Below are 27,094 nucleotides of genomic sequence, written 5' to 3'. Positions count from 1 at the left end.
CACCCCGTCCCACTGCCGAGGGGACGAGCTGCCCCCGGTGCCCCCGCAGCAGGGACCGCCTGTGCCGGAGCCGGAGCCTCCCAGCCCCGCATTCCTGCACCGGCTCTGCCGGCCCGGCCGGAGCCCGCGGGCAGAGGGGACAGCTGAGCACGCCGAGGCACCCGCTGGTCCCAAACCCGCTGGGAACCGTCCTGCAGGACCCCCGAGGCACCTGCGAGGAGTCATGGCACAGGACAGTCATGTGAAAGGGGAAACTGAGGCAGAGGAGGCTCTGGGGTGATGTTCCAGGGTGGGTTGGCAGGACTCACACTCTGTTGGCGCTATGGGGGCAGCCAGGCAAATCGTGCTGGACCCCCAGGCGCCCCACCAAGACCCAAGTCCCTGCGGATGCCCTGTGCCCACCAGGGCCCCAGAGCCAGGGGTGAGCCCGTGCCTGACTGGTTCGGGCGCCGCCAGCCCTGCCCCGCGGGCAGGGAAGCGCTGCGGAGCATCACACCCGGACTAACCCAAATCCAGCGCTCAGGTGAACGGTCGCACCCAGCACCAGGGCCGCGGAAGCCTTTTCAGCTCTGGGGCCACCCCGCGCTGACATTTCCCCATCTCTCGTAGCCCTTCCAAGCCCTGGGATGGGGGCAGGGAGCGGGAGTGCCCGCGGCTCGGGAGCCCCTCAGCGCCGCTCCCCCCGCACAGGGCTTGGAGCGCTCCTTCCCCGTGCTTGCCAAGGGGAGCGGCTGCCCGCTCCTGCGTGGGAGGAGATTTCCCCCCCTTGCCAAGGGGCCGGGACAGCGCCTTCAGATTAAGTGGAAATGGGGCATTCAAAGATTATTACATCGTCCAGCTGCAGAGGGGAAAAACAGGCGCAGCTGCAGCCTCCATCCCTCCTCGTTCTTATCTCCCACGCCTGTCCAGCAACACCTGCCCCGGGGACCCCCCAGTTCCCCCAGAGCCTCCCTGGTGCTCCCCGGCCGGCAAGGTGCCAGCAGCAAGGTGCGGGGCAGGGTGGGTGACGCAGGGGGGTGACGCAGGGGGACAGTGAGTCACAGTTTCAGCTGGCGGTACCCAGCATAGCTGCGGGGTCAAGGCTGGGCTAATAATAACCACCCTGTGGCAGATGAGCCATCCCCGCGGGGCTGGGAGAGACACCTCCCCTCTCCTCTCCCTGGGGCTCCAGCTGGGGATGGGGGACACAAGGCGAATGGTGAAATGTGCCTGGGAGCATCATAAGCTTTTATGTGGGGCTCTGTCCCTTCCTGGCTCCGAGAGGAACCATGGTTATACTTTCTCCCCACCTTTCAAAGCATCTCCCTATGCCACCATGCCTGAGCACCTGGCTCTGTTCCCTTGCACCCCTTGGATCCCCCAGCACAGAGAAGGCAAGGATTTTAGGAGATGCCTTGTGTCCAAAAACAGGGCAGTCAGGGCTGAGCTGCTGAGCTTGGCTGGCTCACCACAGCCCAGTGCCCCTGCCCTGGACCAGCCCAGATGCAGGGAGGCTCCAGCTGATTCACACCCAGCAGCAGCTGCTGGAGATGCCTTAGGCCAGGCTCAGCAGGAAATTCTTGCTTTCTACAGGGCTGAATGAACCCTGCTTCAGTTTTTGCTTCAATTCACTGCTTTGATTGCTGGGATAACACGATCCAGGGATACAAAGCTGAGGTTTGAACTCAAGACCTCTCCCTTTTGCAACCAGGGTGGGAGAGGAGCAGTCAGAGCCCATTTGTGTAGAGCTTAGCAGCACAGACACGTCACTGCAGCGCCCAAGGAGCTGCCATTCCTGCAGCAGGCCCAGGTTTCACTGGTGTTCGAGGGGTTTCTCCTTAGAGCCTGCAGGCACAAGATGGACACTGGGGAAAGCCTCACCCCTCAGTGGCTCAGAAAAACCTTTAATCTTTATATTGGCCTAACAGAAAGCAAAGTGTCCCTTATCTGGTCCAGCATGTGCTGGCCCCAGGAGGAGGCCAAGGTAGGGCTGCCACAAACCCAGCCCCAACCCAGATCTCCCAGGAAGGAGGTGAAGTGGCAGATGGCATCAGTGCCAAAGGGGTGGATTGGATGGATTTAACAGGCAGCTGGGTCTGGTGGCTACGGGGAGGGAAAGAGCCAGAAACAGCTCTTCAAAAGGTATCAGTCCCCAGCTGACAACAAACAGCTCTTCAGAAGACATCAACTCCCACATGACACGCAGCCTGGGGACAATACAGCACGGCCACTGGGGCTGGGGCAATATCCACTTGCAAGGTGCCAGCAGCCAGAGCAGGAACAGGCTCTGAGCCACAGCATCGCTGCTGGCACCTGGGCTGGCCACCACTGCTGCTGGGAGGAAGGTGACTGTCACCAGCTGGTGGCACCAGCATCCCTGCAGCAGCAGCACAAAGCACAGCAGCTCTTCCCTGCACAGGCTTCACTGAATTGCTGCCATTTCACCTGAGAGAAGGGGAGAGAGGGACAGGTTCTGCCTCTCATTGTTGGGATGAGAGGAAGGGGGCTGGCAGCTCACAGCCAAGAGCAGAGGGCTGCAGCTTCCCACAGGCTGGACACTGATAAGTCACCTCTGCTGGCACCATGGCCACAGACCACCTAACTCCAGTGGCCAAAGCACTGCCAGGCAGGGACCACAACCCCTGGGAGCAGTGTCTTGCCTGCACTGAGATGTGTGTCCCTCCAGCAGAGCTGAGCTTTCCCTCCTGGCTGGATGAACAGTCCATGGCTCCATGGAGCAGGCTGGTTCCCCAGAGAGAGCCACCCCAAAGGAAGGCAGAGCAGGGTCTTGCTGTGAGAACGAAGAGTTTATTGGGACTGAGCAGAGATACACGGCAGGAGGGAGGCAAGAGGTGCCTCAGACAGGGAGCTGACGTGTCCCAAAAGGAGGACCTTGTGTGACTTCCAGGGGGTCTACTGGAAGCAAGGCACTCTCCCATCCTGTCCCCAGGCATTGCCAAAGGAAGGTCCTGCCTTCCCCAGGGGATCTGACAGGGCATCTGTCACCTCAGTCCCATCCCAGCTGCTCCTGGCTGCAGCCATCAATCCCACCCAGAGACACAAGCCCAGCTTCTACAAAAATATCCTTCCCAACCCCACACCCCCCCACCAAAAAAATGTGAAGAGCGGGCAGGGCTCCCACGGAACTGTTATTGCTCAGTGCGACGGGTGGTCAGACACGGGAACTTAAGGCATCAGGAATAAGTGCACTAGGTGGCCCCTGAGGCTCACTGGCCCAGGCAGTCCTCGGTGACACCCTGGGCAGCCAGCTCTGCCAGCACATTGTCCAGGTAGTTGGGGTCAGGGTAGCCATGGCCACTGAGGTTTGAGTCCATCTCAGTCTTGTGGTGGATCTCGTTCCACACCACCGTGTTGCTCTCGCCGGTGGTGCTGGAGGTGCCCACTGTGAAAATCAGGCGTCTCTTCCAGGCCACCTTCAGGAGCTCCAGGACCTAGAGGGGGAAAGGAAAAACAAAGCTAGGAGCAGCAGCTAGGAGATTTGTGCCATGAATGCAGCTTGTCAGGAGCTTGACAACTTAAGGGTGATATTACCAGGGTGTGATAGCTCACCTTCCTGCCCTTCTCATTGTCTGGTAGGTAACAATAGCGAGGAAAGCCTCTGGCTGTGTATGGCATCCCAGGGTTGGGGTGCTCCGGGCCCTGCAAGAGATGAGACAGATTTGTCATGGACATATCCATCTTCAGATGAATTGGGTAATCCATCAGCAGCAGGATCTGACACAGGCCCATCCCAAACCAGCTCTTCCATGTAGAGGCAGCAAGGTATTGCTGGTGAGTCCAAGATGTGTGACTTGTTCTTATAGGACCATGAGTATTACCGATCCTCCAAAAGCAGTCTCATGCTGGGATACAAAGCCAGATCTAAAAACTACCTAAATTCTGGTGAGAGACAGCCTCAAAACACTGCTTTTTCCATGTGTTCTTGTAACACCTTAAAAAGGTCACTCAGCTCAAACCTTTTAAAGTTCACTCCCACTGCTGAAACCAACATGAGCTGTGAAACCAGACCATGAGATGTTTCCCACCTTGGGATCATGGGCAGTCTCCTCCCTGCTTCAGGCAGACATCAGAGCAGCTGGGGCTACTCAGGAAAAGATCTCTGATGGAGGAGACCCTCACATGTTGAAGAACAACCAGATCAGCTGCTGGCTCCAGGCACCACAGGCTGCTCAGCAAAGGGCTGCCAGCAGGTGCTGCACTGCATCCCACGACTTTTCTGGGAGGCTCTCCCAGCATGTGCTGTGTGCCAGCACACTGAGCACTCACCTGGATGCCCCTGCTGATGTGATACACAATCCTGATTGTCCCACAGTCCTTGTGTCCTGGGAGGGACTGGGGGAAAGTGGAGATCTCCATCTTCCCTTTGGGTTGGGTACCGGTTTTCTCTCCATAGATGGTTTTACAGGAGGGACACTGCAAACTGCCATCCTGCCAGGGGACAGAAGCCACATCAGAGCTGCACAGCCCAGCCACCTGCACACAGGGTGAGGATGGGCCAGCTCAGTACCTTGTTGCCATTGGAGTACATGGCCAGCATGCAGAGCATGTGGAAGGAGTGCTGGCAGTTTCTCAGGCGACCGACTGCCTCTGGCCTGATGGTGCTGGACTGGCACGAGTCGCTGTAGCCCGAGGGGGAGGACAGCTTCTCCATGCAGATCATGCAGTCCTAGAGGAGAAACCACCACGTGGTGTGAGCACAGGCTGCTCCTGAGGACTGACACATCAAGGAAGCCATCAAGGAGATACTTCAGGAAGGTTTGCCTTCAGCTTTAATTGAGATTTAAGGACACAGAGACAGGTTTCCTTATCTGGCTGGTATCACTCCACTCCACTTCCTGCATTGTCCAGGAGGTGGAGAGCTGTCATCAGTCAGAGAGGAGAGTATGGTTACAGCCTGCTTCTCTGCAAAGGAGCTCCAATGCAGGGGTTGATCTCTAGTTTTGACCTCCTAGCTCTGAGACCAAAACCAAACTCCTTCCTCCAAAGGACATGGGGAGGCACTGTCAGGATGAGCTACTCAACCCACACTATGCCTTCATCACAGTCCTCTGGTGAGGACAAGTCACCTGTTGTCACTTGTGAATTCTAGGCAGTGCTGAGGACTCTCCACCTCACATCAACTTGCCACTGCAAGCAGCACCATGTACCACACCAGACACACAAGGAGGGATGGCCCTTGGGCACTGCTGTGGTTTCCTTGGCACCCCAGTGAACTGGACAAGCTGGAGTTGCTTCGCTGTCCTCTTACCTCATCAGCAGGAGCTCCCTTCAGCTCTTCCAGGTATTTCTTCACCACTGATTCTGGCTCTGTTGATGTGGCTGCACAAGGAGAGAGGAGACAGAGAAGTCAGACACTGTGCTGTGATGGGCACATGTGGGGCGAGCTAGAGAGAAGGCAGACAAGCAGGTCACTGGCCAGGATGCCAAGGAGGAAGGTCAGGGTTAGAGGGGGAGAAGAGAACACTCCAACACATCCCTACAAGCCCAGCAAAGGCTTTGCTTTCAGCCATGGCTCCCACTAGGGCTGTGAGTGCCACAGGTCTGCAGCTGATGTGCTCCTGCTCTCCTCACACACCCCAAGTGACACCAGGCACGTCCCAGCTGGACTCTGTGCCCCCCAGAAGCCAGCTGGGATCAAAGTCAGCAGCCTTGATGGGATAGAGGATCACATGGTCTCTATTGTCAAAGGAGAAAAAAAGGCATTCCCACACCACCCCAGCTGTGCCCAGCAAGGAAACCCAGCAACACTCTGAGCTTCAGGCCCAGTTCTGAACACAGCACAATGAGCTCCACATCCTTAACATGAAACAGTGGCCTTGGTCCTGAGCTTCCACACACTCATACCTGGCAAGACACAGTACAAGTCACCAGGTGTATAAAATAAACCAGCTTTGAACATGAACCCTATTTGCAGCATGAGACAGTATCTTTGCATCTTCCCAAATACAATCCCTGTCCCATCCACCCAGGCACAGACACCTGAGCAGCCCACCAGCCCCAGCAGCCTGGTCCCTGGAGGCACTGGGGGATGAAGCAACAAATATCACCCAACACCAAGAGCAAATGACCACTGAGTGCATCCAGTGTCACCTCAACTCCCAGCCCATCCTCCTGGAGCGGCCTAGCAAGGCTTGGCTTAAGCCAGGGAACATCCCATGCCTCTGCAAGGCACATGGACCTGGGTGGGAGGAGAGGAGCTCCTCACCAGGCATCAGGCCTGCCACAGAAGCTGCCAGGCTTCTCCACCAGCCTGGGAAAGGAAACATTTGCACAAGTGATGTTACAACTGCCAGTTGGTGGAGACCTGGCAGGAGGCAAAGAGAGATCAGACACTTGGCTTGGGGGAACCTCATCCTTCCTTCCTGAATCCACTTCTGGGGACACCAGGAGAAAGCAGTGCTGTACCAAACAGGCTGGCCAAGGTGCAGCTCTTCCTTCTCCAATCTCCATCCTGTCCAGGTGGATGCTTTAGCATGGAGAGTACTGCTGCTCCCAACTCCACATTCCCAGGAGGACAGAGAGCATCACCATGTGGAGCAGCCAGGGATCAGAGCTGCAGCTGTAGCTGCACATCCCATCTTCAGCTCCCCATCCACTCTGGGGCTCTCAGGGAAGACAGAGGGTTCACAAGCCTTGGCTCTGTGGTTCAAAAAGCTGCACATCAAGAGGCAGCCTCTGAAGCTGTTATTCCAGTCCAAAGAGCCCTGTATGTCACAAGCAGGAAGGAGGGGGTGCTATTTTCTGGGTAACCACTTTTCATGGAGAGAAACATGAAGCAGAAGGGAAGGACTGCTCCCATGCCACAAGTGGTGTTGAACAGGCAAAGGCCTGCATGGCACAGATCCTCCACCAGGTAGAAGTCCCTCATTCCCTAGAACACCATGGAAGAGAGCAAGGCAGAACACCAACATCCTTTAGCTAAGAAGACTGAGGAACTGTGGGCTGCACTCTCTTAAATGAAAACACAGTCATTAAGATGAGTTATTTTCAGAAGGGGATTCCTGGCCATCCTGAAACCTGTGATTTCTGGCAGCAGTAGCAGGAGGAAGGGATGGCTGAGCACACAAGAGCAAGAAGAGGAGCTCAGGAGGTGAAGGGACATTCACTCCAAGTGCCAGTGCTGGGCAGGAGGGATGTCAGGCCTGATAGGCAGAGCAGGGCTGTGAGGACCAATCTCTGGAGATCCAAGCCAGACTGGTGGCAGCAGGATTAAGCATTAAGCCAAAGAACAACACAGAAGCAGGTGTTTTTCTCTTCAGGGGCCAAAATCCCCTGGAAAAGCATTTCCAAGAACTGTCCCAAGAGCAGCAAACAGGGAGGAGCCTGGGCAAGCCTCAGGCTTCCACCTTTGAGGCCAAGGGTTCAGCAGTGCCAGGAGCTGCTTCAAGGCCTCATCAGCAGATCTCACAGGGAATGTGGCTCCTTGTCTTGTCTTTTCCAAAAGAAATTCCAAGAATTCTCTGCTGGGACCTTGCTTGCATGCAGAGGATCAAGAGGAGGAATGAGTCTGAAGGGGATGGGTTCAGTCTGGGCTGTCCCAGCTCACTGTGCCTGAAACCCCCCAGGTGAGTGTTCTGTTATGTCTGTACTCCAGGCTGGCAAACACACGGTGGCACTTGGAATCAGCCTCTGGAGACCTTCATGGCCCTACAGGAGATGGGTAGGGGACTCAGTTTCTTCTGCTTCACAGGTTTTAGGAAGAACACTGTGAGCAGGACTAGCTACTGTCCCCCCTAAAGCCATCCACTTCCATGATGATCACTGTGTTCTCATCCCTGTGGATCCTGTGCTGCCTGACAGACAGACAGACCACCAAGTCCTTCTCCACCCAACTTGCATTTTCCAGGTGGCTCTTTCTGAAGTGACCTTCTTGTCTCCTCTGGCTTTGGGCTGGAGGAAGATGCACAGCCAAGGTGAAGACAGCGAGGGAAGGGAGCATGGAGGGGGTGTTACACCAGCAGCAACACCTGCCCAGCACTTGGCTGAAAGCCCCAGCTCACCTGCTCCCACCTGCACAGCAGATCTGAGCAGCTTTAGAGCAGTTCAGCTCGTTCAGGGTGGTGGGGGATGCTCCTTCCATAGAATGCCTTGTGACTTTTCTCTGGAGCAGCTCCAAGGAACAAAGAACTCAGCCAAGAACTGGCTAGGCTCATTCAAATGAAATCAAAAATGAAAGGAGACAGAAGTTCTGGTGCAGAGCTGGGTAACATCGAAGTCCTTGGGATTTTGGGTATTACACCACTTCACCAGCTGGCATTAGGATGGAGCTTTGGGAACCAAACAGGCAAAAGGCAATGCAGCCCTCAGCTACCCTGAGGAAACCCAGGCCTGATGGATTTGCACTGTGGCATCTGCAATCTGTCCCTGTCACTTTGCTGTGACAATGCTCTACTGCATTCAGAGCCACCAAAGCTGCCTGGAGAGAGAAAGGGCTGGGCAGCCCTGACACTTTAGAAAAATCCATCCCCAGCTGCAAGGATTCCAAAGTCCAGTCCCAAAGAAGAGACTTTTGATGCCGAGAGCTCTTTTTCAGGCAGGGTAGCAAAGCCCACATGGCTTTCCTTGGGCAGCCCAGCACGTCTGGCTGGCCACATCCCAGCAGCACAGGGGGAGCCAGGAGGCAGCTGGGACCACGACACGAGCCACGCATGCTCCAGCACGTGAATCACTTCCTTACAGGGCTGTTTACTCCATAAAAGTGTTTACCTCCAAACCTTTGTTCTAGCCATCCCCTGGGATCATCAAAGCCTGGTCAGTCCCCAGAGTTTTGTGGATTCAATAGTGGATTGAAAATGGACTGAAGAATCGACCGGTGCCGTTTATCTCCAGCTGGCCCAGAGCTGTGCTACAGATTTATCCAGGATGCCAAAGAATGTTTACCATTCTTTCATTTACAAAGAGAGGAATATCAAATTGTTTTTAATGCTTCCCCTTCCTCCCTGCAGATAATAAGCTGCTTGCTGCAGCAAGGGCTTTCCATGGGCAACATTTAACAGATGTGTTTTGAATCCTTGCACGGCAACCAAATGCTTGCACCAGTAATGTCTCCTTCTGTAGCCCAAAACGAGCCATATGGTTTCCAGCAGACTTTTTTTTATACCCTCTGCAGGCCAGACACTGGTTATTCCTAGTTATTGTCATGGACAGTCACACAGCTCCCATCACCTCTGCTCCCTGGACTTGTAAAGGCTGTGTCTATAGATTTCTCCATATTCAGCATTTCAGCAGGATAATCCAGTGACCAGGCTGCTCTGGTCAGAGCATCCCTGTTCCTGCAGCCTGTCTCCTTCAGCAGATGTTTCCCAACAGGAACAACAACATCTCCCAGCTCTGAGGGTCTCCCCAGTCCCACCCATCCCACAGGCACTGGCACAGTCTGTACATCCAGCTGCAGGTGGATGCCAAGGAAGCACGAGCGTGCTCCTCTCCTTCCTCACTGCAGCACCTGCAGTGATGGCCCATCCCAGAGAGGATGGATGTGCAGGGAAACCTCCTCACCAGGGGGAAGTGGGTAACAGGCGACACAGCAGAGCCAAGCAGCCCCTGGAGTTCCTTGGAAAGGCTGGGGAGCCCTGTGTGGCCAGCAGCATGCACAAGCAGCACTTGGAGAGAGCAGGACAAGCCATTTGCCTTCCTGCCTCCCGGACAGCAGTCAGGTGCCAGCGGTGCTGGCACGGGGCAGCGAGCGGCTGCAGCATCCCGAGGCAGCACCGACCCACGGGGATGGCAGAGGCTGCCAGGCCCTGTGCCAGCATGGAGAGCAGAGCCTGCCCAGAGACTATGGATTCCTCAAGCCCTGCAGCACCCAGCTGTGCCAGAGCCATCCCTGCCAGAGCAGCAGCAATGCTAACGAGTCCTGATTAGTGCCTCTGTTTAACACACCCCAGCTATTCACCGAGCCAGCTGCAATTCCACCAGCGCTGCCTCTCCCGTGTGGGACCAGGGCTGGCAGCAGCAGGGAGGGAGAAGGGGCTCACTGGTTGTGGTCAGTGCAGTGCTGGGTCTAGTCCTGGATGCAGAGCTCTTGTTTGAGCTCTCCATGACGGAAAATCCTAACAGGAAGTGGCCAAGAACACACAATGCAGAAATTCAGGGCATAAAACAAGCCCACCTCTGTCTGTTGGCAGCACCAGGGTCTGTGAAGGAAAGAGAACAACAGTCTGGCCAAAAGTCAGGCTCAGTACCTGCACTGCAGAATAATGCTCCTAAGCCCTGAGGGGTGTTGTACAAACAGCTTGTTCCTAGAACAGACTGAACACATTCTGCATCTCAGAAGTGAGGCACTCCACAGGACTAGCATCCCAGCCAGGGGTGTTGTACAAACAGCTTGTTCCTAGAACAGACGGAACACATTCTGCATCTCAGAAGTGACTGGACTGGCATCCCAGCCCCCACCAACAGGAATCCTGCTTTTTAAAATAAGAAAGGGGATTTTAACAACCTAAACCACTGTAAGGCTCCCCTTCTCATGGGTCAGTGTGGGAAAGGGCTGATCTCTAAGTTTCCTCTGCAGCACATCCTGGGCAGGATGAGGACAGCTGGGACAAATCCTGCCGTGCTGGATGGGAGGAGGAGATGTTTGATGCTCCTTTCCCATTCCATCTCTCCTGCTGGTGCGGCCTCTCTGCTCCTCCAGACACGTCCCAGCCCCAGCAGGTGGCATTGCAGAGCTGGCAGGGAGGTGACAGCCTGCCCTGGGGCTGAGGAACTGCAGAAGTGATGCTGATGGGATGCACAGATACAGCCACTGGACAGCCAATGCAGTGTGTGCTGCTCTCACCTCCCAGCCCGTGTCCCACCCTTCCCATGCCCTGCATTGCTGCTCTCCCCACCCAGCTCAGAAGTCACAAGACACATCCTCCTGTTAACATCCCACCCTCACAGCACGCTGGCTGCTCACACAGTGCCAGGGAGGGTGGATGCTGGGAGCAGACAGCACCTGGAGCAACAGACCCCACAGAGGAGAAGGCAGCAGCCAGCCAGGCTGTGTCTGTGGCCACCCCGTGACCTAAATACAGCTGTTTCATGCCACTAAGCAGCAGCAGAGACCAACATCAGTGCAGGCCTGGCCCTCCTTGTTTTGGGCTCCTCCACCAACTGGAGCAAGCCAGTGCCTCTGTGGGAGGGCCTGGCCCCACCACAGCTCCCTTTTGGCACTTTCCAGGGCATCCCCACCACCCAGCCCTCATTCCTGCCCCTGCATGCTGCCCATGCCAGGAGTGAAGCACCAGGAGCCACACAACCCCACCACACTGCCAGCTGGCTCCATGGAGCAGGATCCTCATCCAGCCCCTCTGCACCCACCTCTGCTCAGCTCTTCTCCTCCAGCTCCCATTTTCCTTTGCTCCTCCTGCTCTTCGCTGCTTCTCCTGCCGCCCCTGCTCTCTCCTCCCCCTCGATCACACATCCTACTCCACATTTGCTTTCTCACTCCTTCTCACAGCTCTCTCCATAATGCATTTCCATAAAATACCTCCCTTCTCATTTCATTTCTATTTTCCTTCCTGTCTCCTTCAGACAGCTTTGGACCTCATGGACTCCAAAGAGAGAAAAAGGTACAAAAAAACTCCCTAGATAGGCAGATGCCTCTTCCTCTCCACCACTGTGCCCCTTCCTTTCTTAAATGTACATATCTGTGTTACACCTCCAGTCCCCACCTGCCTTATCCAAAGGGGGACATGCTGTAGGTGAGGTGGTGGTTGACACCCCTGTGCCAAGGCTGGCAAACAACCTCTACAGCTACACCAGGCTGGATTCACACCTACCCCGGCAGAGTCCCAGGCACATGGATGGGATCCAGGCTCTCAGCTAGGAGCCACAGGCTCTGTGAAGGTGAGGGGTGCCAGTGAGAGATGAAGAGGAGAAATGAAAGCCCCCTCTTACCCTGGAGAGGGCTCCACTCAGCAAGAGAGCTGAGGTAATCCATCCCTTTCTGCCAGTGTACATCCACCTGAGAGTACTCCACTTCACTCCCTTCCACCCCAGACTGAGGTAGAGAGAACAAATCCTCTGCAATTTGACCTCAAAAGCCCTACATGACTCAGGAGCCTGCTTGTCTGGGAGATCCTTGTCATCCCATGACTCAATCATGACAAGCATGGCTCACAAGCAAATCTTCTCTGCAGAGCACATACGGATTTGATGTTCTTCTTAATGGTCCCTCAGCTCTCAGACTCATCCCACCGACAACTCACAAGGTCCTGGTATGTGGACACTCCCCAGGAGGGTGTAACAGCATCACAGGGGAGGCTGCTGGAGTCTGACATGCAGAGCACAGATCTGTTCCAGCTTTAATTTTGTGTGGAAACAAGCTGACCTGCCACAGGACCACACCTACTTCACCATGTTACTTCAGAGGCTGTCAGAGACGCTTCAGTTCAGGGGAGGCATGTCCTGCTTCTCCCCTCGCTGGGATGAACATCATCAGTCAAACCAGAAGAGCCAAGAGGGTGGGGGAGAGAGACAAGAGGAAAAGAGGGGTGCAGAGAGATAAAGAGAAGGAGATGGAAGCAAATATCACAGTTTGAGCAGGAACTACCTTTCTTGGACACTTTCCTCCCCTCCTTAACTGAGCTGTGTTTTTTAGTGGCCTTATGGGTGCTGGCAGCTTGCGGCACACGGGTGAGGTGCACGGGCAGTCCGGCGGCTGACATCAGAATAGCTGTCATGCCTACAGTGGGTACGAGGTCAACATGCAGGAAGGAAACAATGGGGAAACACATTCATTAAAAAAAAAACTTGAACCTTTCAAAGAAAATAAAAATAAAATAAAGTAAAATAAAATAAAACCCAAGCCTTTAGTTCTGAGGGCGTAAAATGTCCGAGAGGTAACAGGGTTGGAGTCAGCACAAGGAGAGGATCTGGAGGTTTTCAGAGGGAGGGAAATGTGGGCACTTGTCTTTGTGCTGGTGGGTAAAGAGGACCTTCCTCTTTGGGCTTTAGGGCTCCTCAGGCACCGAGTCTGCTGTGGAGCAGAGTTCTGCTGACCAGAGCCCTGGAAGCAGCCTGAAGGATGAAGGGCATCACCCGTGAGCCCTACAGGTCCTGCTCAGCTGCTCCCCCATAAAGCCACACATTCCAACAGTGTCACACTGAACCAACCCCCAGAGTGCAGCTGAGCTGCCTTCAAACACCAGGGCACAGCTGCCCCACAACCTCTCCTCCCTGGCACTCTGGTTTTCCCTCACTCCCAGCAGCAATGCAATCCTCATCCTCCCCCATCCCAGCCAGCTGTATCAGTGGGATGCAGTTTGATAAAACTAATGAATCATTAAAAAGGACAGCCATTCCCTGAAGGTAAAATTGGCACACAAAGCTACAGGACTGATCATGCTGATCTGAGATGATATTTGCCTGTGAAATCCAGGCTGGTTACAAATCATAACACTTCCCAGGTACCATACTGCTCTCACACATCCAAGAGAACACCTGCTTTTGCTTTCCCAAGAGCAACTTCCCACCTGCAACAGCCAGAACCAGAAATAAGAAAAAAAAAATGCTTATAGTTGCAAACCAACAGCAGAAAACCTAACAGCCAGCATTTCCCCAGAAATCCCCTCTGAGGGCAGACCACATCCTAAAGCTGCAGACATTTCTGCTCAGTAATACATGGCTAAAGCTGAGATTTCCAAAAAGTTTATTTTTGAAAGTCTCTCTTCAGTCATATGGGGAAAGGAAGATTCTAGAGCACATTTGTTCAGGACAAAAATGAGGAACCTTGCCCACACATGACTGAAAAATCGAGTTATGATGGGAAACATCAGCTTTGTGTGCAAGTGGTAAGACTATTTTCTGCCTCAAATATGCAACCAGTCAAGAACGTGTGTCCTGTGACTACAAATCCCCTGTGCAAAGCCTGTGTCAGTGCCCCTCAAGCAGAATTACTCCTACACAGTGCTGACCACAATTTGTACCTCCTTTTCCTAAGGTCTGAGCACAAGTATTTCAGAAGCTGTTCAACTCCTTTCCTGACAGCCACAGTTGAATGTTTTTACTAAAACTTTCCCATCTAAGGGCCAAAAGACAGACAGCAGGGGTTTCACCAGAGAGGGAGTGGGACAGAGACAGAGGAAGGAGTTTCCCCAGGGTTACCCAAGGACTTTTGGAAGAGCAGGGCTGACCACAAGACCAGGCTGCCCAATGGATGGTGAAATGCACTTCCCAATGGAAGCAGGTAACCAGGCAGCAATGCACCACCCTCAAAGGGGATCCAGGTCTGAGATCTAGAGTTCTCCCAGTTGCCAGGAGCTGCAGAGCCAGAGGAGGACCTCCAAAGCATACAAAGGCTGGGTTAGTACCCCTTGCCCTACTGACAGCACCAGGCACAGCCAAGGAGAGCTCACCAGATCCAGAAATTTCACCAGCAAAGTAACTCCCTTTAAGTCCTAACTAAAGGCCACAAGCCTACTGCAACCCATCAAAGCCATCAGTCCACTACTCCCAGGGAGCCTTAAGGAACAGCTTAAATGTCCCCAGAAACAAAAACTTCTTGTTTTTTTCATGAGTGCAGCTGAGACCCAAAGCCCAGCAGCACCACCAAAGCTGCTCCCTGCACCTTTCAGGTCCTTTCCCCCTTCCAGCAGAGAACAGTCAAGGGTATTCCAAGAAGAGCAGCAGCAACTCTGACTAGAGAGGAAAAATATTCTTGAGAAACAGGATCAAGGGTATTCCAAGAAGAGCAGCAGCAACTCTGACTAGAGAGGCTGGAGGAAAAATATTCTTGAGAGACAGGGGAGGTCTCCCACCACAGCTGGGGAAATCATCTCAGTCTGACCCCACCGAGGCTGCACAATACTATTCCTAGAACTGGTGCAGAAAAGGAACAGGAAAGTTGTCCCTAAAAAAGCTGTTTCTAAGCAGTGCAGTAGCACTGGTGGCACAGACTGACATTTGAAAAGCGAGTCCAAAGACTACCAGGGATTATCACCACCCACGCACAGCTGCCTGATAGGCAAATGCAAAATTAATGTGTTCTTCTGAAGAGATCAATACTGTCTTGCTAACATTAGCAGGCAGGGCCCAGAAAAAAAAAGAGAAAACAGAAGCACAGGTTGAACAACTGGCTTCAGATTCTCAATGGCAGAGGGCAACAATTCAGACCAAGCAAAAAGCAGAAGCCACAGAACCTCAGGTGAGTTCAGCTATTCTATAATACAGCCCCCTCATACCTGGAAAAACATGTCCAAAACTGCCTGCCAGCATCATGAATCATCACCAAAAAAAAAAAAAAAAAACCCAAACAAAAAACCCAAACCAAAAAAACAATCAAAAATCCACCATTTGTTCCACAAACTTTTTGTTTTTCTGAGCTGCACACCCATCTACAACTCCACACAGACAAGCCAGGGCAAACAGGGGACCAGGAGAATTACCCCAACTCAATGTTCTCCTAGCTTACATTGTTCAAGATAAGGTGTAAGTGATAAATTACTTTTTCTTGGCCAATTTTAAATCTTCTGCTGCCTTAGGAGCTACATGCAATGAATCATGTTCTGCAGATTCAAGTCAAGAGAGCATTCAGAAAGGTTCTGGTGTTACATTGCTCTGCTGCCTCATGTCAACCCCCAGTAGCAACGATGCCTTTAAAGTTGAAATACTGGAAGTCTCAGCATTACCAATCCTCACACAAGTTTGGGGACTGCAGTCCCCAGGAAGGGACATCCCTGACCCAGGCCTTAGCTGGGAGTGTGTTTTCCTACAAGGTGCCAAAACAATACAGACACACATCACATTTGCAGATTGAGTCTCCAATTCTCACAACAATTTCAAGTCAGAACCTGTTCCAGGCATCTGAGGAGTTATGCCAGGAGCAAGTGTAGCCCTGGACCCGGATGAAATCTCACCTGAATACAAGTTGCAACATGACAAGTTTGCCCAGACCAAGATTGCTTTGGATATGTTCCTGTGAGACTTCCTGCTGCTCACTAGCTATCCAGGAGCTTGAAAAATATTATTTTATATGTTCCTACTTTCCACTGGGCTCTGGGTTTCTTTCCTGCAAGGACTGCAGGAGACAGAAATCAGAAAGCCTTGCAAGGAATCCTTTGGGATCTGATCTGATTCTGTGTGTGCAATAACCACATGCAGAACTGCCTTTCTTCTCTTGCTCAAAGCCTCTTATTTGGCCAGAATTACAACATTAGTGGCTCCTTGGGGTAAAATTATTTTCACTGGAGCTATGACAACATCCACCAACTTTTTTCATCCTGCTGTGTAAATAAGGGACTTTTTGTAATATCCTGTGCAGAAGCTGAGCACAGGAAAAACAGCCTGACATTATGTAATGAGTGTTGGCCACACAGTCACTCACACCCAGCCCCACATGCCCCTCTGGCCACTGACCTGGATTTGCACAGGCCTCAGACTGGGAAAGGGCAGAGCTCACCTTCAGATAATGCAGAATCTCAGAAAACAATTTTTAATTTGTACAATTATATTCACCAGCAAAATCAGTATGGTTAGTACATCCCCAAATGCACCAGCTCCTGGAATCATGCAAACAAGAACCACCCAGTTTTATTTTAAAAAAAGCTCCTTTTCAGACTTCATCTTAGACACAGTATTAGAAGGGCCTTTATAGGAGCACCTTGCCACCCCTCAGCCTCAAGTCACAGCAGCTAAAATGCATTATTCCCAAGAAATGTCACTCCAGATGATCCTTAAACACCAACACTGTGGTTAAACAGTTTGCTTAGACCTGTTTGGCATTTCACTCTACTGATCAAATACTTAAGGGAAAAGAAAAAGCTTAAAGACAAGTTTCCACATGCACTTTGAAGTATTAAAATAGCTGAAAGCAAGGAAAAATTATACTTTTTTGTAGGAAACAGGGTTTAAAGTCAGCCTCATGATTTCTGGGATCCCAAGAGGTGCTTTCAGAAGACATGGGGTTGACAGTGTTACAAATCCCTGAGCATCCATCATACAAACAAAACCCAGCTTCTAATTCAGACTCGCAGGATCCCTCATCTCCTGTTTAGCCACCAGAAGTTCCCTCTGCATCCAAGAGCTGCACCTGCAGCATTTCTCAACACCACCCATGAGATTCAGGGGTTGTATCTGTCCAGCTTCAAACCAGAGCCAAGGCTGCTGAGATGCCAGGGGATGGAGATCAAGACTTATTTCCCAAAATAAAAATAAAGCCTCCTTCATTTACATCTGAGACTTCTCTCCCCCCCACAACACTGTCCCCCCAGCCTTCTCCACTGATGTTGTAGGAAGCAGTCATGCAGTGGGGACTGGAAAAACAAGAGGAGCCCAGCCTGTGTTAGAGAATAACCTGAGTAATGAGTAACCTGGACACCACCAGCAGGATTTTAATTATGAACAAAATACCACTTCCCAGAAGAGGTTCTAAAAACAGAGCAGAGCATAGAGGAGAAGAAGGTGTCCCTAAAGGCCCAGCCAATTAATATTTCAGTAAAACTTTTCCTTTTTACCAGAACTCCATTGCTTGACAAGAAATACCCCCAGAGATTTACTTTCCTTCCACTCCCTAATTAACTTGTATTAATCTTTCCTCTGCTTCTACGTGACTTTGAGGACTCAAATTCAGATTTCCCTTCTCCCTTGCACCTCTGAGGTGTGGGACACTTGGCAGCAGAGCACCTAAAGCTGTGTTGTGTGAAGACCTGGATTTGAAGGGGACCCTGGCCCCCAGGGAGCTGCTTCTCCACTTTCCTACATCTCCATTTGCCTCGTGCTGGCTGCCTCAGGGAGAGGTAAAGAATATTAAAATGAGTAATCATCCCTTCTTTTACACCCCCAGACTGCAACAACAGAGATACCAATTACAATTCTAACAGTTTTATTGTATTAAATGGTGGCAAATTATTTATTCCATTGGGACTTCCTGCTGCTTTTTCTATCTGGTGGCACCACCAGGCACGAACAGACTGCACATATTCACCTCCTGTACATGGAGAATGAGATCACAGGTACCAACATCAACACAGCCTGGATTCACCAGCTCTGTGCTTTATTTACCTTGATGTGATTAAGTACCTAATTACACAGTCAGTGCTGACAGCCAGGGCATGAAAGGCAGAGCTGTTATAAGCAAGGGGAGTTCTGCTCAGGTCACCCACCTAGACAAGGTCTGAGCTTGACTTCACACCTCATTTCCAGTGATTTGCTAAGGAGGAGACAGATGGGCTGCATGCTGCATGTCAGAGGACACCTGTGTTAGCCTTCATGCAGGACCAGTTTGGCTACAGACACATGCAGGGCAGCTCTCAGGATGGTGCCAATGTCAGATGAAGGGAAACATCAATCCTGGGCACCCTTTTCAGCCAGGGTAAAACCTGGCACTCAAGAAGAGACCAAACAACTTTTCTGGAATAAGGTAGGAACTACTATCTTAAAAACAAGAAAGTAGCTGTCTCTGCTCACTTAGGAGCAAAGTTTGGTGTCCCAGGAGCTAATGACCTCAAGAGACCATGCATAGTTAAGAGACAGAGGAAGGAGAGCGTTAATAGACATTCTGTAGTGTCTGAAACAGAGCAAACTCCAGAAGATATCAGGTATTTAGCACTCCTCTACCAGGTAATAATACAGTTTTGAGAGCACAGCTGGTACCAGAGCACCCAAATCCCCCAGTGCCACCACACCAGGGTCACTGGTTTGGCACTGGCTGAGCCAAAACACAGCAAAGGTGCCACTGGCTTTTGGCACAGCAACACTTCCACGGGAAGCTGACAGCACAAATTGTCATTTTCAAGACAATACTATTTCAACTTTAACAAATCTACTCTGAAAAGGAGCATTGAAAACTGGCACTTTCATCCCTCACAGACATTCTCTTCAGTATATTTGGTAGCGTGTTCACAGGTTTGGATAACAAGCAAACCTGTATTCTGCTCCACCAGGAGACAATGTCTGATTCAACTTCTGTCTCCCCTTTCCCAAGACAAGGCATCACAATCCTCTTTAAGCTAAAGACCACCTGAGCTGTTTTCATAAAACCACATTGTGAAAAATCATATTAAAACCACACAAAATCTCATACCACTCCTCTCCTTTGACTTTACAAAAAGCAGAAAATAGCAGCTAGCACTGAGCTTGATTCACAGGCCCTTTCCTTTGCTACTTGCTCACCCACATGTACAGAAGAAGATGAATAGCCATGCCTCAAATAATCCCACTTCTTTTGAAAGACTCAGGATGAGAAAAACAGCTAATAAAGTTTGTCTACCCTATTCTTCCCCAAATCTGCCCTCTGCTTTTCTGGAAAATCTTTGGGTCTAAAACCTTAAACGCCAGCAACGTTTCTGACTCTTGCCATAAGTCAAAAATAGAAAGTAAGTGCTACAGAGAGGCAAACCTCTCATTCACCTACTCCTAGGGACTGAGCAAATAAAATACAAGGGAGTTCTTACCTGCCAGGGCCTGGCTCACCCTGCTGGGTTTGGACATCTTGACAGGCAGGGCCTGGGCACTAGAGAGGAAAAAAGAGATGACTTTAACAGCAAGGATTAGAGACAGCCAAACAAAGACAATTCAGCAATGCACTGCTCCCTGCTGAGTGCCAGGGCCCTGGATATATTAGCAGGGATTAATTGCTCAGATGAGCCCCAGCTGGGACCCTCACACATGCACCCTTCTCCCACTGGTCCAGCAGCTGTACTTAAGGAACTGTGTCCTTACAAAGCTCTCTCCTAGAGTTACTTACCTGCAAGAGGGGGCCTTAGAGCCATGCTGTATGTAGCTGCTTCCAGCCCCATCTTCTCCTAACTCATCCATTCCTCCTGCTGGACCCTGCTCTGATCCTGTGATACATTCCTGCTCTTGCCACTTCCCCATAGAGCAGCCAACCTGCACCACACATCCAAGGAGGATGGGATGAGGGAAGAAAGGCAGAAGGAGACCTAGAAGAGCTTGGCCTGTTTTCATTTGGAAATCAACAGAAGATGGACACCAAACGTGCCTTTCAGGTTCATCACCTACTTGTTTTGGCAGTGCTGGCAGCTGTACTACAACTTTGGGATATGTGGGCAGCCAGGGTTATGCCATTAGCAGGGAGGAAAGGGGAGCAGCAGCAATGCTGATGGGGCATCACTAGAGAAGAAACCAAGCTGGATCCACATTAGCAGAGCAGGAACACTTGAAATCCAAATGCTGGCACAGAGAAGGCACCCATGGTCTTTGTCTCAGGTGGCCCATGTGTCTGGGATGAGTGAGGCTCATGCACCTCAGCAGCAGTTGGTGCATTCAGAAAACAATCTCCAAAATTACACAAACCTGGCCAGCTGCTTAGGAATTCAGAGACTAAGATGGTCAAGAGCCCAAATTTCACCCACTATTTAGGGGAAACCTTCTTGTGTCCAGCTGGGATGCAAGAGCTGCCCTGCCCAAAAAGGCACCACAGAGGTCCCTCCTTTCAGTCTTACCAGAATCTTTGTTCAGGTTCACATAACAATGACCAGGGATGAAAAGACTTTTGAGTGACACAAGGCTGTTTTCCACCCCACCTGTCCCCTCTCCTACCTGTCCCAGTTTGGAATAGGGTCCCACATGTGTGCTGGCCTCCCTGAAGAACCCTGGGCAGGAGAGAAGGCTTGGTGCAGCTCTGGCAGTCTGGCCAAGTGAGATCAGCACCCCCAGACCCTTATAAAGCTCTCTGGACCACAAAGGTTTCCCTCCTGCCTCTTTCAAAGGCTGTGCTTTCCCTTCTGCTGCCCCAAATTTTGCAATGTCTTCAAATGATGCAACGGATTGTTCTGGCTACAATTCAAACCCACCAAACCCAGGGGAAATCTTCCCTGTGATTTCAAAGGGCTGTAAATCAGATGTCTTTATGACTCTCTTTCTTTCCTGATTCACCTCTTTGTCACAGCTTTTTCTTAGGTATTTCTCTACTTCTTTGTTTCATTCCTTTGCTTCATCTCTGCCTTTATGATCCTCTTCAGCAGATGGCAAGGAGCAGGACTCCTTGTTTTCCAGCTGTAGACATGAAGGATATTTGAGGACCAGGAACTTAACAGAACTGCTCCCAAAAAATCAGACATTGGGCCTTCCCTCATTTCATCCTGAGAAGCCAAGAGGGCACCACTGAGCCTGTGACTGATACAGAAGTTTGTGTTTTGTTGCCGTGCCCTGAGACGAAGCAGCACCTTGGGCACTTTCACTTCCCCATGGAAGGTAAAAATAAAATAAAGCACAAAGCTGAACCTTCTGCTGTACTGGGAGAAGAGGTGGGGGCAGGGAATCCTTCCAATGGGCTGGAGCACAGGGTCATTATACCTGAGGCTGGAGAAACCAAATCCAGAGCTGCCCTGGGAAGGGGATCACTGGTAACCATGCTTTGAAAGATGGCAGAGAAGTCCTTCACTCTTCTTTTCTAACTGTGAGACTCAAATCCAAGTCATCCATGAGTTAGAACTTGTATGAAGTTGTCCTGGTTTCAGCTGGGATGGAGCTAATTTCCTTCCTAAGAGCTGGTTTTGATTTAGGATGAGAATAATGCTGATAACACAGGGATGTTTTAGTTGCTGCTGAGCAGTGTTTACACTAAGTGAGGCCTTTTCTGCTCCTCATCCCACCCCAGCAGTGAGGAGGCTGGGGGGCACAAGAAGCTGGGAGGGGACACAGCTGGGACACCTGACCCCAAGTGACCCAAGGAATATTCCAGACCACGGGATGCCATGATCAGTAGCAAAACCAGGGGGAAAACTGAGTGGGGGCTGCTGCTTGGGAATGGCTGGGCATTGGTCAGTGGGTGTGAGCAATTGCTTAGTACATCACTTGTTTTGCATGTTTCAATTATCATCAGCATTATTATTTTCCTTCCCTTCTCTATCCTGTTAAACTGTCTTTATTTTAACCCACAATTTTTACTTTATTTCTTCCACTTGTCTCCCCCATTCCCCTGGGGGAGGATGGAGTGAGTTGAAGGGCTGTGTGGTGATTAAATGTCTGCTGGGTTAAACCACAACAGAAGTGAGAAGAGCCCTTGAGATCTTCAGAGAGAAATAGATAAGCACTTGATGCATTTGCAAGCAATCAAGTTTGGGAAGCTGTGAGTGCACTGCAGATAAATTACCATCCATGAGCCAGGAAACAGTCACTGGTCAGCTGCACTCCTGGTGTAAAGGCAAAGTGTGTCAGCTTTGGCTGCTGGAGACTTTGAGCCAACTGATGTGATGATGGAGAAACCAATATTTCTTATTTCACCAAATACACACATTCATTAGCAGTATGCCAGCTAACAGTGCTGTGGGATATGCTGACCCATCCACTCTGCACCGTGGGAGCAGGGCTGCCACGCTCCCTGAGTTCTGTTACAACTGCAGAAAGCCCAAAGGCTGACGAAATCAAGGGAAATCCACACTGCTCTGAGGTACCACAGCACTGTCTGGGCAAGTCTGCAGCCACAGTGCGTGGGAGGAAGTGCTGCCATGCCAAAAAAGGTGAGGAAATGCTCCTCAGAGCCTACCCTGGGTCTAAAGTGGGGGTTTGAGGGGAGGAAGGGGATGAGGTAACAAGGAAGGATATTGCTATTGTAGTGTAACGTGGACTGTGCATCCAATAATGGAACAGCACAAGCTCAAGATATTCCAGCATTGCCATACCAGTGCTGGCTTCTGGGGAAAGGTCCTGCTCATTTATTGAAAACAGCTCAGGTAGGAGAAAAAATGATGTTTTGGGTAAGGGAGATCTGGGTAGCATCAGTGCAAGAGCAAGCACTGCAGTGTGGAGAGATGAGAGAGAGCCACTGAGACACCTGTGCCTGCTGCCCATGGAGATTTCTCACCAGGCAGTGCCTCTGACTCCTGGCCAAGTGTTCTTGCAGGTGCTTGCAACACCTGAAAGTCAAAACCTGAATTCTCTGAATGTGTCTTGCTACCAATTCCTCCTTCCTGGTTCAATTTTGTCCTGCTGTTTGCCACAGCTCCTGCTCTCCCACTGCTGTGTGTGCTGGATGTTCCTGAGTGTAACAGGGATCACCAGGTTGTGAAGAAAAGGATGCAAAATATGACAATGTTCTCAGAGATTCAGCAAGACCCTGGTAAGATTTCCTACCACTGGTTCCCAGGCAGTCTGCTACAGGAGGCAGACAGGGCAGGCTGAGCTTTCAGCATGACAAACCCACTCGCTTCTCCAGAATTTCAAGAATCTGCAACACCAGTGAGACAGCAAAGCACAAGCCCAGCAAGGAACTGTGTCAACAGCTTGGAATCCAGGGCTGCTGCCACTTCAAATGCTGGGTGGCCAGGTTGGAGCCATCACCTGAGCCACACATGCACAACAGCCCAATGGAGCAGAACTGGGGAAGCCTGCAGGAACCCACCCTCTCCACCTGGTATGGCACTTCCTTCCTTCCTCTCCCCTGCACACAACCAGCAGGCCACAGACCTCTGTATCATGGCATCCTTGTAACCCTCTGGGCAAGAGCAAACACTTCTCCTCACAGAGCAGGGCAGCATCCAGCCCTGCTTCACACTAAGTGCTACCACAACTCCTGCAGGTCCAAACCCCTTCCCAGGGCTGAGTGTCAGGTGACATTAATCACCCCACCTGGTGGTAGCCCCATGCTGGCTAAAAGGGCTGCAGGACAACTCACAGTGGAACCAGCACCAGGAGAGCTCCTCACCACCCAAGGAGCTCAGGGGAATGCCTATGGACAAAGCTGAAGGATACAAAGGTGGAGAGAAAGAAGGAAAGGCCCTGGTTAGTGCCCTTCCTGATCCTACAAAGCACTGACTGGACGTTGTTCCCCATGGCAGATTTGGGGTGCAGCACCTCTTAAGAACACCCCAGTTCTGTCAGCATGCTTTTCCAGCTCCCAAGACCCCCATTCCCACTGATTTTATATGAAGTCCTGCCCCCATCAGCTGCCTGTCTTATTTGTAGGCACAACCCAGACCAGCAGCCAAAGCCACATAAGCTCAGAGAAGCCTGCAGAGCTGCTGTAGGGATTTGCTTGGCTGGGACACTAATTAATATCCCCCAGAAGATTGCTTCCTGCAGCTTTACTCGCTCATATTACAAGCAGGGCACTCCTTGCTGTGCTTCAGGAGTGCCTTACTCTGTAATTAGCACAGTGTAGGGAACAGGGGAGCTCTTGCCCTAGGGAATTGATGCTTTCCCATGTGGAGTGGGAAGGATTTGCCAGGAGATGGCTGGGATCCTGGTTAACAGTGCTAAGGACACAGCCCTTGCCATGGCACACTCCACGTGCAGATTCCAGCACTGTCCATGAGAGGCCACATTCATTAACTGTGCTTAATCCACAAGAGGAAACTAAGGCACCAAGAAGCAAAAGAACTTGCCCACATGTATGGAATTTATTAGCAGCACAGCCAAGGATATTAGCACCTAGTTAAGCCTTGGCACTCCTCTCTGGGTTTTCCAGTGGCTTTGACCCTCTTGAGAGCAGGAGGAAATTAAAGTGCATTTGGCAGTGCTGGAGCTCCGCCTGCTCTCACACCAGCATCCGCCCTCCAGCAAGCAGGAAATACATTTAATCACCCTCAGTGGCACAACAGCCCGGGCATGCCCCTTCTGGGGGCTACCCCTGCCTGCTTGCCTGCTAGAAATAACTGTAACAGCCACACAGGGAGTCAGGCAGCTTTCCAGGATGAACTGCAGCTCGTTCTCAGCCCTGCAGGAGAGAGGTGCTACCATTTTTAGCTGTGTTTCCTAAAGAAATTGGGTGTAAACAATTGCACTGCCTTTCAGTCTCTCCCAAGGAGTTTTTGAGCCCTTCTGCCAGTTGCAGCTCAGCCACCTCTGCGAGTTTTGTGGAGATCAGCAGTTTTGTAAAAGCAAGTAATCTGTCAGGGCTGCTTTGGAGCCAAAGCTTGTGGGGTGAACATAACACAACCTTTAGCAGACACCAGAAGATTCACCGTGGCCCAGTGCTCCCCTCCCTTGGGTCTCTGAGCATGGGCCAGCACAGGAATTGCACATCACAGCTAAGAGAACACAGCCAGAATCCTGTGGCAGGATAATTAATGCAGGATAATTAGCCAAAATGGTTAGACTGTTGGGTGATGTGGGGCACTGACTGCAAGGGAAGGGGAACTAACCACCACACTATGTCCAAGGGGGGAAGACAAGGAACCTAATGGATAAAATAACCCAGGAATGCTCTGGGTCTAGGAATTAAATGAAACACATTGTTAGAGTTTGCTACTCAGGTTTCCCCTAATTCACAGAAATTAAAGGATTTTCTGCTGGGACACGGGTTTCATGAGCCTGTAACTCCAGCCAGGAGCAATTACACCCACCCAGTGGCATTTCCGACCAGCACAGGGCTGATGGGGAAAAGCCATCCCGAGCTGTCAGCTGGGGATGAAAAAGTCCCTTTCACATATGGCACCCTGCTGGGAGACAGAGATTGCCCCCCTGTGTGCACTACTTGTTCTGGCAGGGATAAAGGAGAGCTGAAAAACTAATCCCCAAGGGCTGAAGATCACACCCCATGGGAACAGACAGCTGGTGGCCAGGGGAGTGGGGCTCACTGGGGGTGTGGGTTTTACACAAGTCTGACAGCACTCACACACTCCCAGGTATCCAAAGAGCTGCCACCTGCCCTGGGTGCCATGTCCCGCTGTCCCTAGCATAGATTTAACTGTACAATCTCTTTGCATTCCCCAGAAAGGCTGGCTTGGCTAGAGATGATTGCCAGGACACCAGCCACCTCACCCCCTCTACAACACAAACAGCTGAGCTGCAAAACAGGTTTAAACAGCCCAACCTCAACCAGCCATGGCAACCAGCCATGGGCACCTCCTGGCCACCCCTCTCCTCCCAGTCTGCATTGCCTGGGCCATGGGCTCAGTTCATGGTCAGCAGCCCGTGGCAACCCCCTCCAAGCATCTCTCTCCCATCCTCCCTCCTTTCAGGACAGCCTGTCCCCCCAGCAGCAGCACACAACATACCCAGACCCTGATCAGCTCCAGACAGGCTTGTGGGGCAACTGCTGCAGCACTTGGCTCTTCCTTTTCAAACTCCCCACCTTGAGTCACTTTGCAAATCCTTTGGGGAGGGATGGGGGCTCCAGGCAGCCCAGTGGCCCCACACACCCACCAGCAACTGTTGTGAGAGGGGGAATTTGGCAGCTTCTTCAGGAGACAGCAAGAGCCTTACTGGGGGCTCCTGCAGGCAGTGCTGAGGTCTGATTTTCAGCCCTACTCGAAGGTGACTGGAACAGAGAAGCACTGTGGATGCTTAAGGCAACACAAAAAATCACCAGGTGGGGAAAAAAGCACAAAAAAAAAGACCGTGAGAAAGAAGAACAGGATGTCAGAAGTCATTCCACTCGAATGACCCTGAAGAGGGAAAGTCCTGACACGACACTAAGAAAAACATCTCAAGATTCACAGTCTTGTTTAAAACACAAATGAGATTCAAAACAAACCTCAAACCCCTGTGCCTCGTGCAATTAGCAGAATGTGCTTCTAACACTCTGTTAGATCTCTTATCTCTGTACTTACTTGGACAGGTAAGTCAGCCCTGGCAAGTTCCCCTGCAGTTTCTCAGGGGTTCAACAGCTGGATTACTCCCAGTGAAGTGAGTGTAAGGCTCTGCCACTTCCAGCCATTCACAAACAGAGGGAGCAGTCAGCCAGCCCTTGCTGGGTCACACTTGGTGCCAGCACTGCCACAGACAGGCCACACACACCTCTGCCAGCAAGAGCTTGAGCACAGGAAGAGTTAAGATCCTGAAAGTGGAATAACCAACTGTGGCTTGCCCCAGCAGCCCATGCCATGGAGAGGAGCCAGGCTGTCGGACCACAAGACTCCGCTTTTCATTGAGCTGGCAGCAACCAAAAGGCCTGAAGAGAAGTGAGGTTCTGCCTCCCCCACCAGTAAGGTGCAAACACAGCCCTCTTTGGCTCTAGTCGACAGGAGCTGAAATCCTGGGCTGAGAGATGCAGACTGGTTGCAGCCCTGTCAGAGAAGAGCCAGAGGGAAAATGGATCCAGTGGCACCTCTGCTCTTCATCACCACTTAGCCTGAAAAATAACTTGCTTTTGACAGAGAGTTCAGGACGTCTTTACCACATGCAATGAACACTGTGGTCCCTCCTTGAAGGGGAAGAGCTCAGAATGAGCAGAGCAGTGCTCCACTCTACTGCCTAATTTGAATTA

The 27,094-nt window shown here is 51.5% G+C and overlaps 1 protein-coding gene across 3 annotated transcripts in view; it reads right to left on the bottom strand.

Moving 5' to 3' along the window:
- Nucleotides 1-2,774: 2,774 nt before the first annotated feature.
- The window catches only part of DTX2 (deltex E3 ubiquitin ligase 2), a 39,285-nt gene continuing 14,965 nt past the window's right edge, over nt 2,775-27,094 (bottom strand). For 2 of the 3 annotated variants that reach the window (XM_041423074.1, XM_041423072.1), the window contains exons 4-10: nt 19,377-19,435; nt 12,539-12,670; nt 5,249-5,319; nt 4,508-4,666; nt 4,267-4,428; nt 3,550-3,639; nt 2,775-3,431 (exon numbers count right to left, since the gene is read on the bottom strand). In XM_041423074.1, the coding sequence (XP_041279008.1) occupies nt 3,207-3,431; nt 3,550-3,639; nt 4,267-4,428; nt 4,508-4,666; nt 5,249-5,319; nt 12,539-12,670; nt 19,377-19,435 (898 nt within the window). In that variant the 3' untranslated portion in view covers nt 2,775-3,206. The remainder of the gene's footprint in view (nt 3,432-3,549; nt 3,640-4,266; nt 4,429-4,507; nt 4,667-5,248; nt 5,320-12,538; nt 12,671-19,376; nt 19,436-27,094) is intronic. The other variant, XM_041423075.1, reaches the window with a different exon arrangement.

This window comes from Onychostruthus taczanowskii, unplaced genomic scaffold, assembly GCF_017590055.1.
Source record: "Onychostruthus taczanowskii isolate IOZ18803 unplaced genomic scaffold, ASM1759005v1 scaffold75, whole genome shotgun sequence".
Lineage (NCBI taxonomy): Eukaryota > Metazoa > Chordata > Aves > Passeriformes > Passeridae > Onychostruthus > Onychostruthus taczanowskii.
The sequence above is the reverse complement of the archived record's forward strand: the minus strand, read 5'-3'. Positions and strand labels throughout refer to the sequence as shown.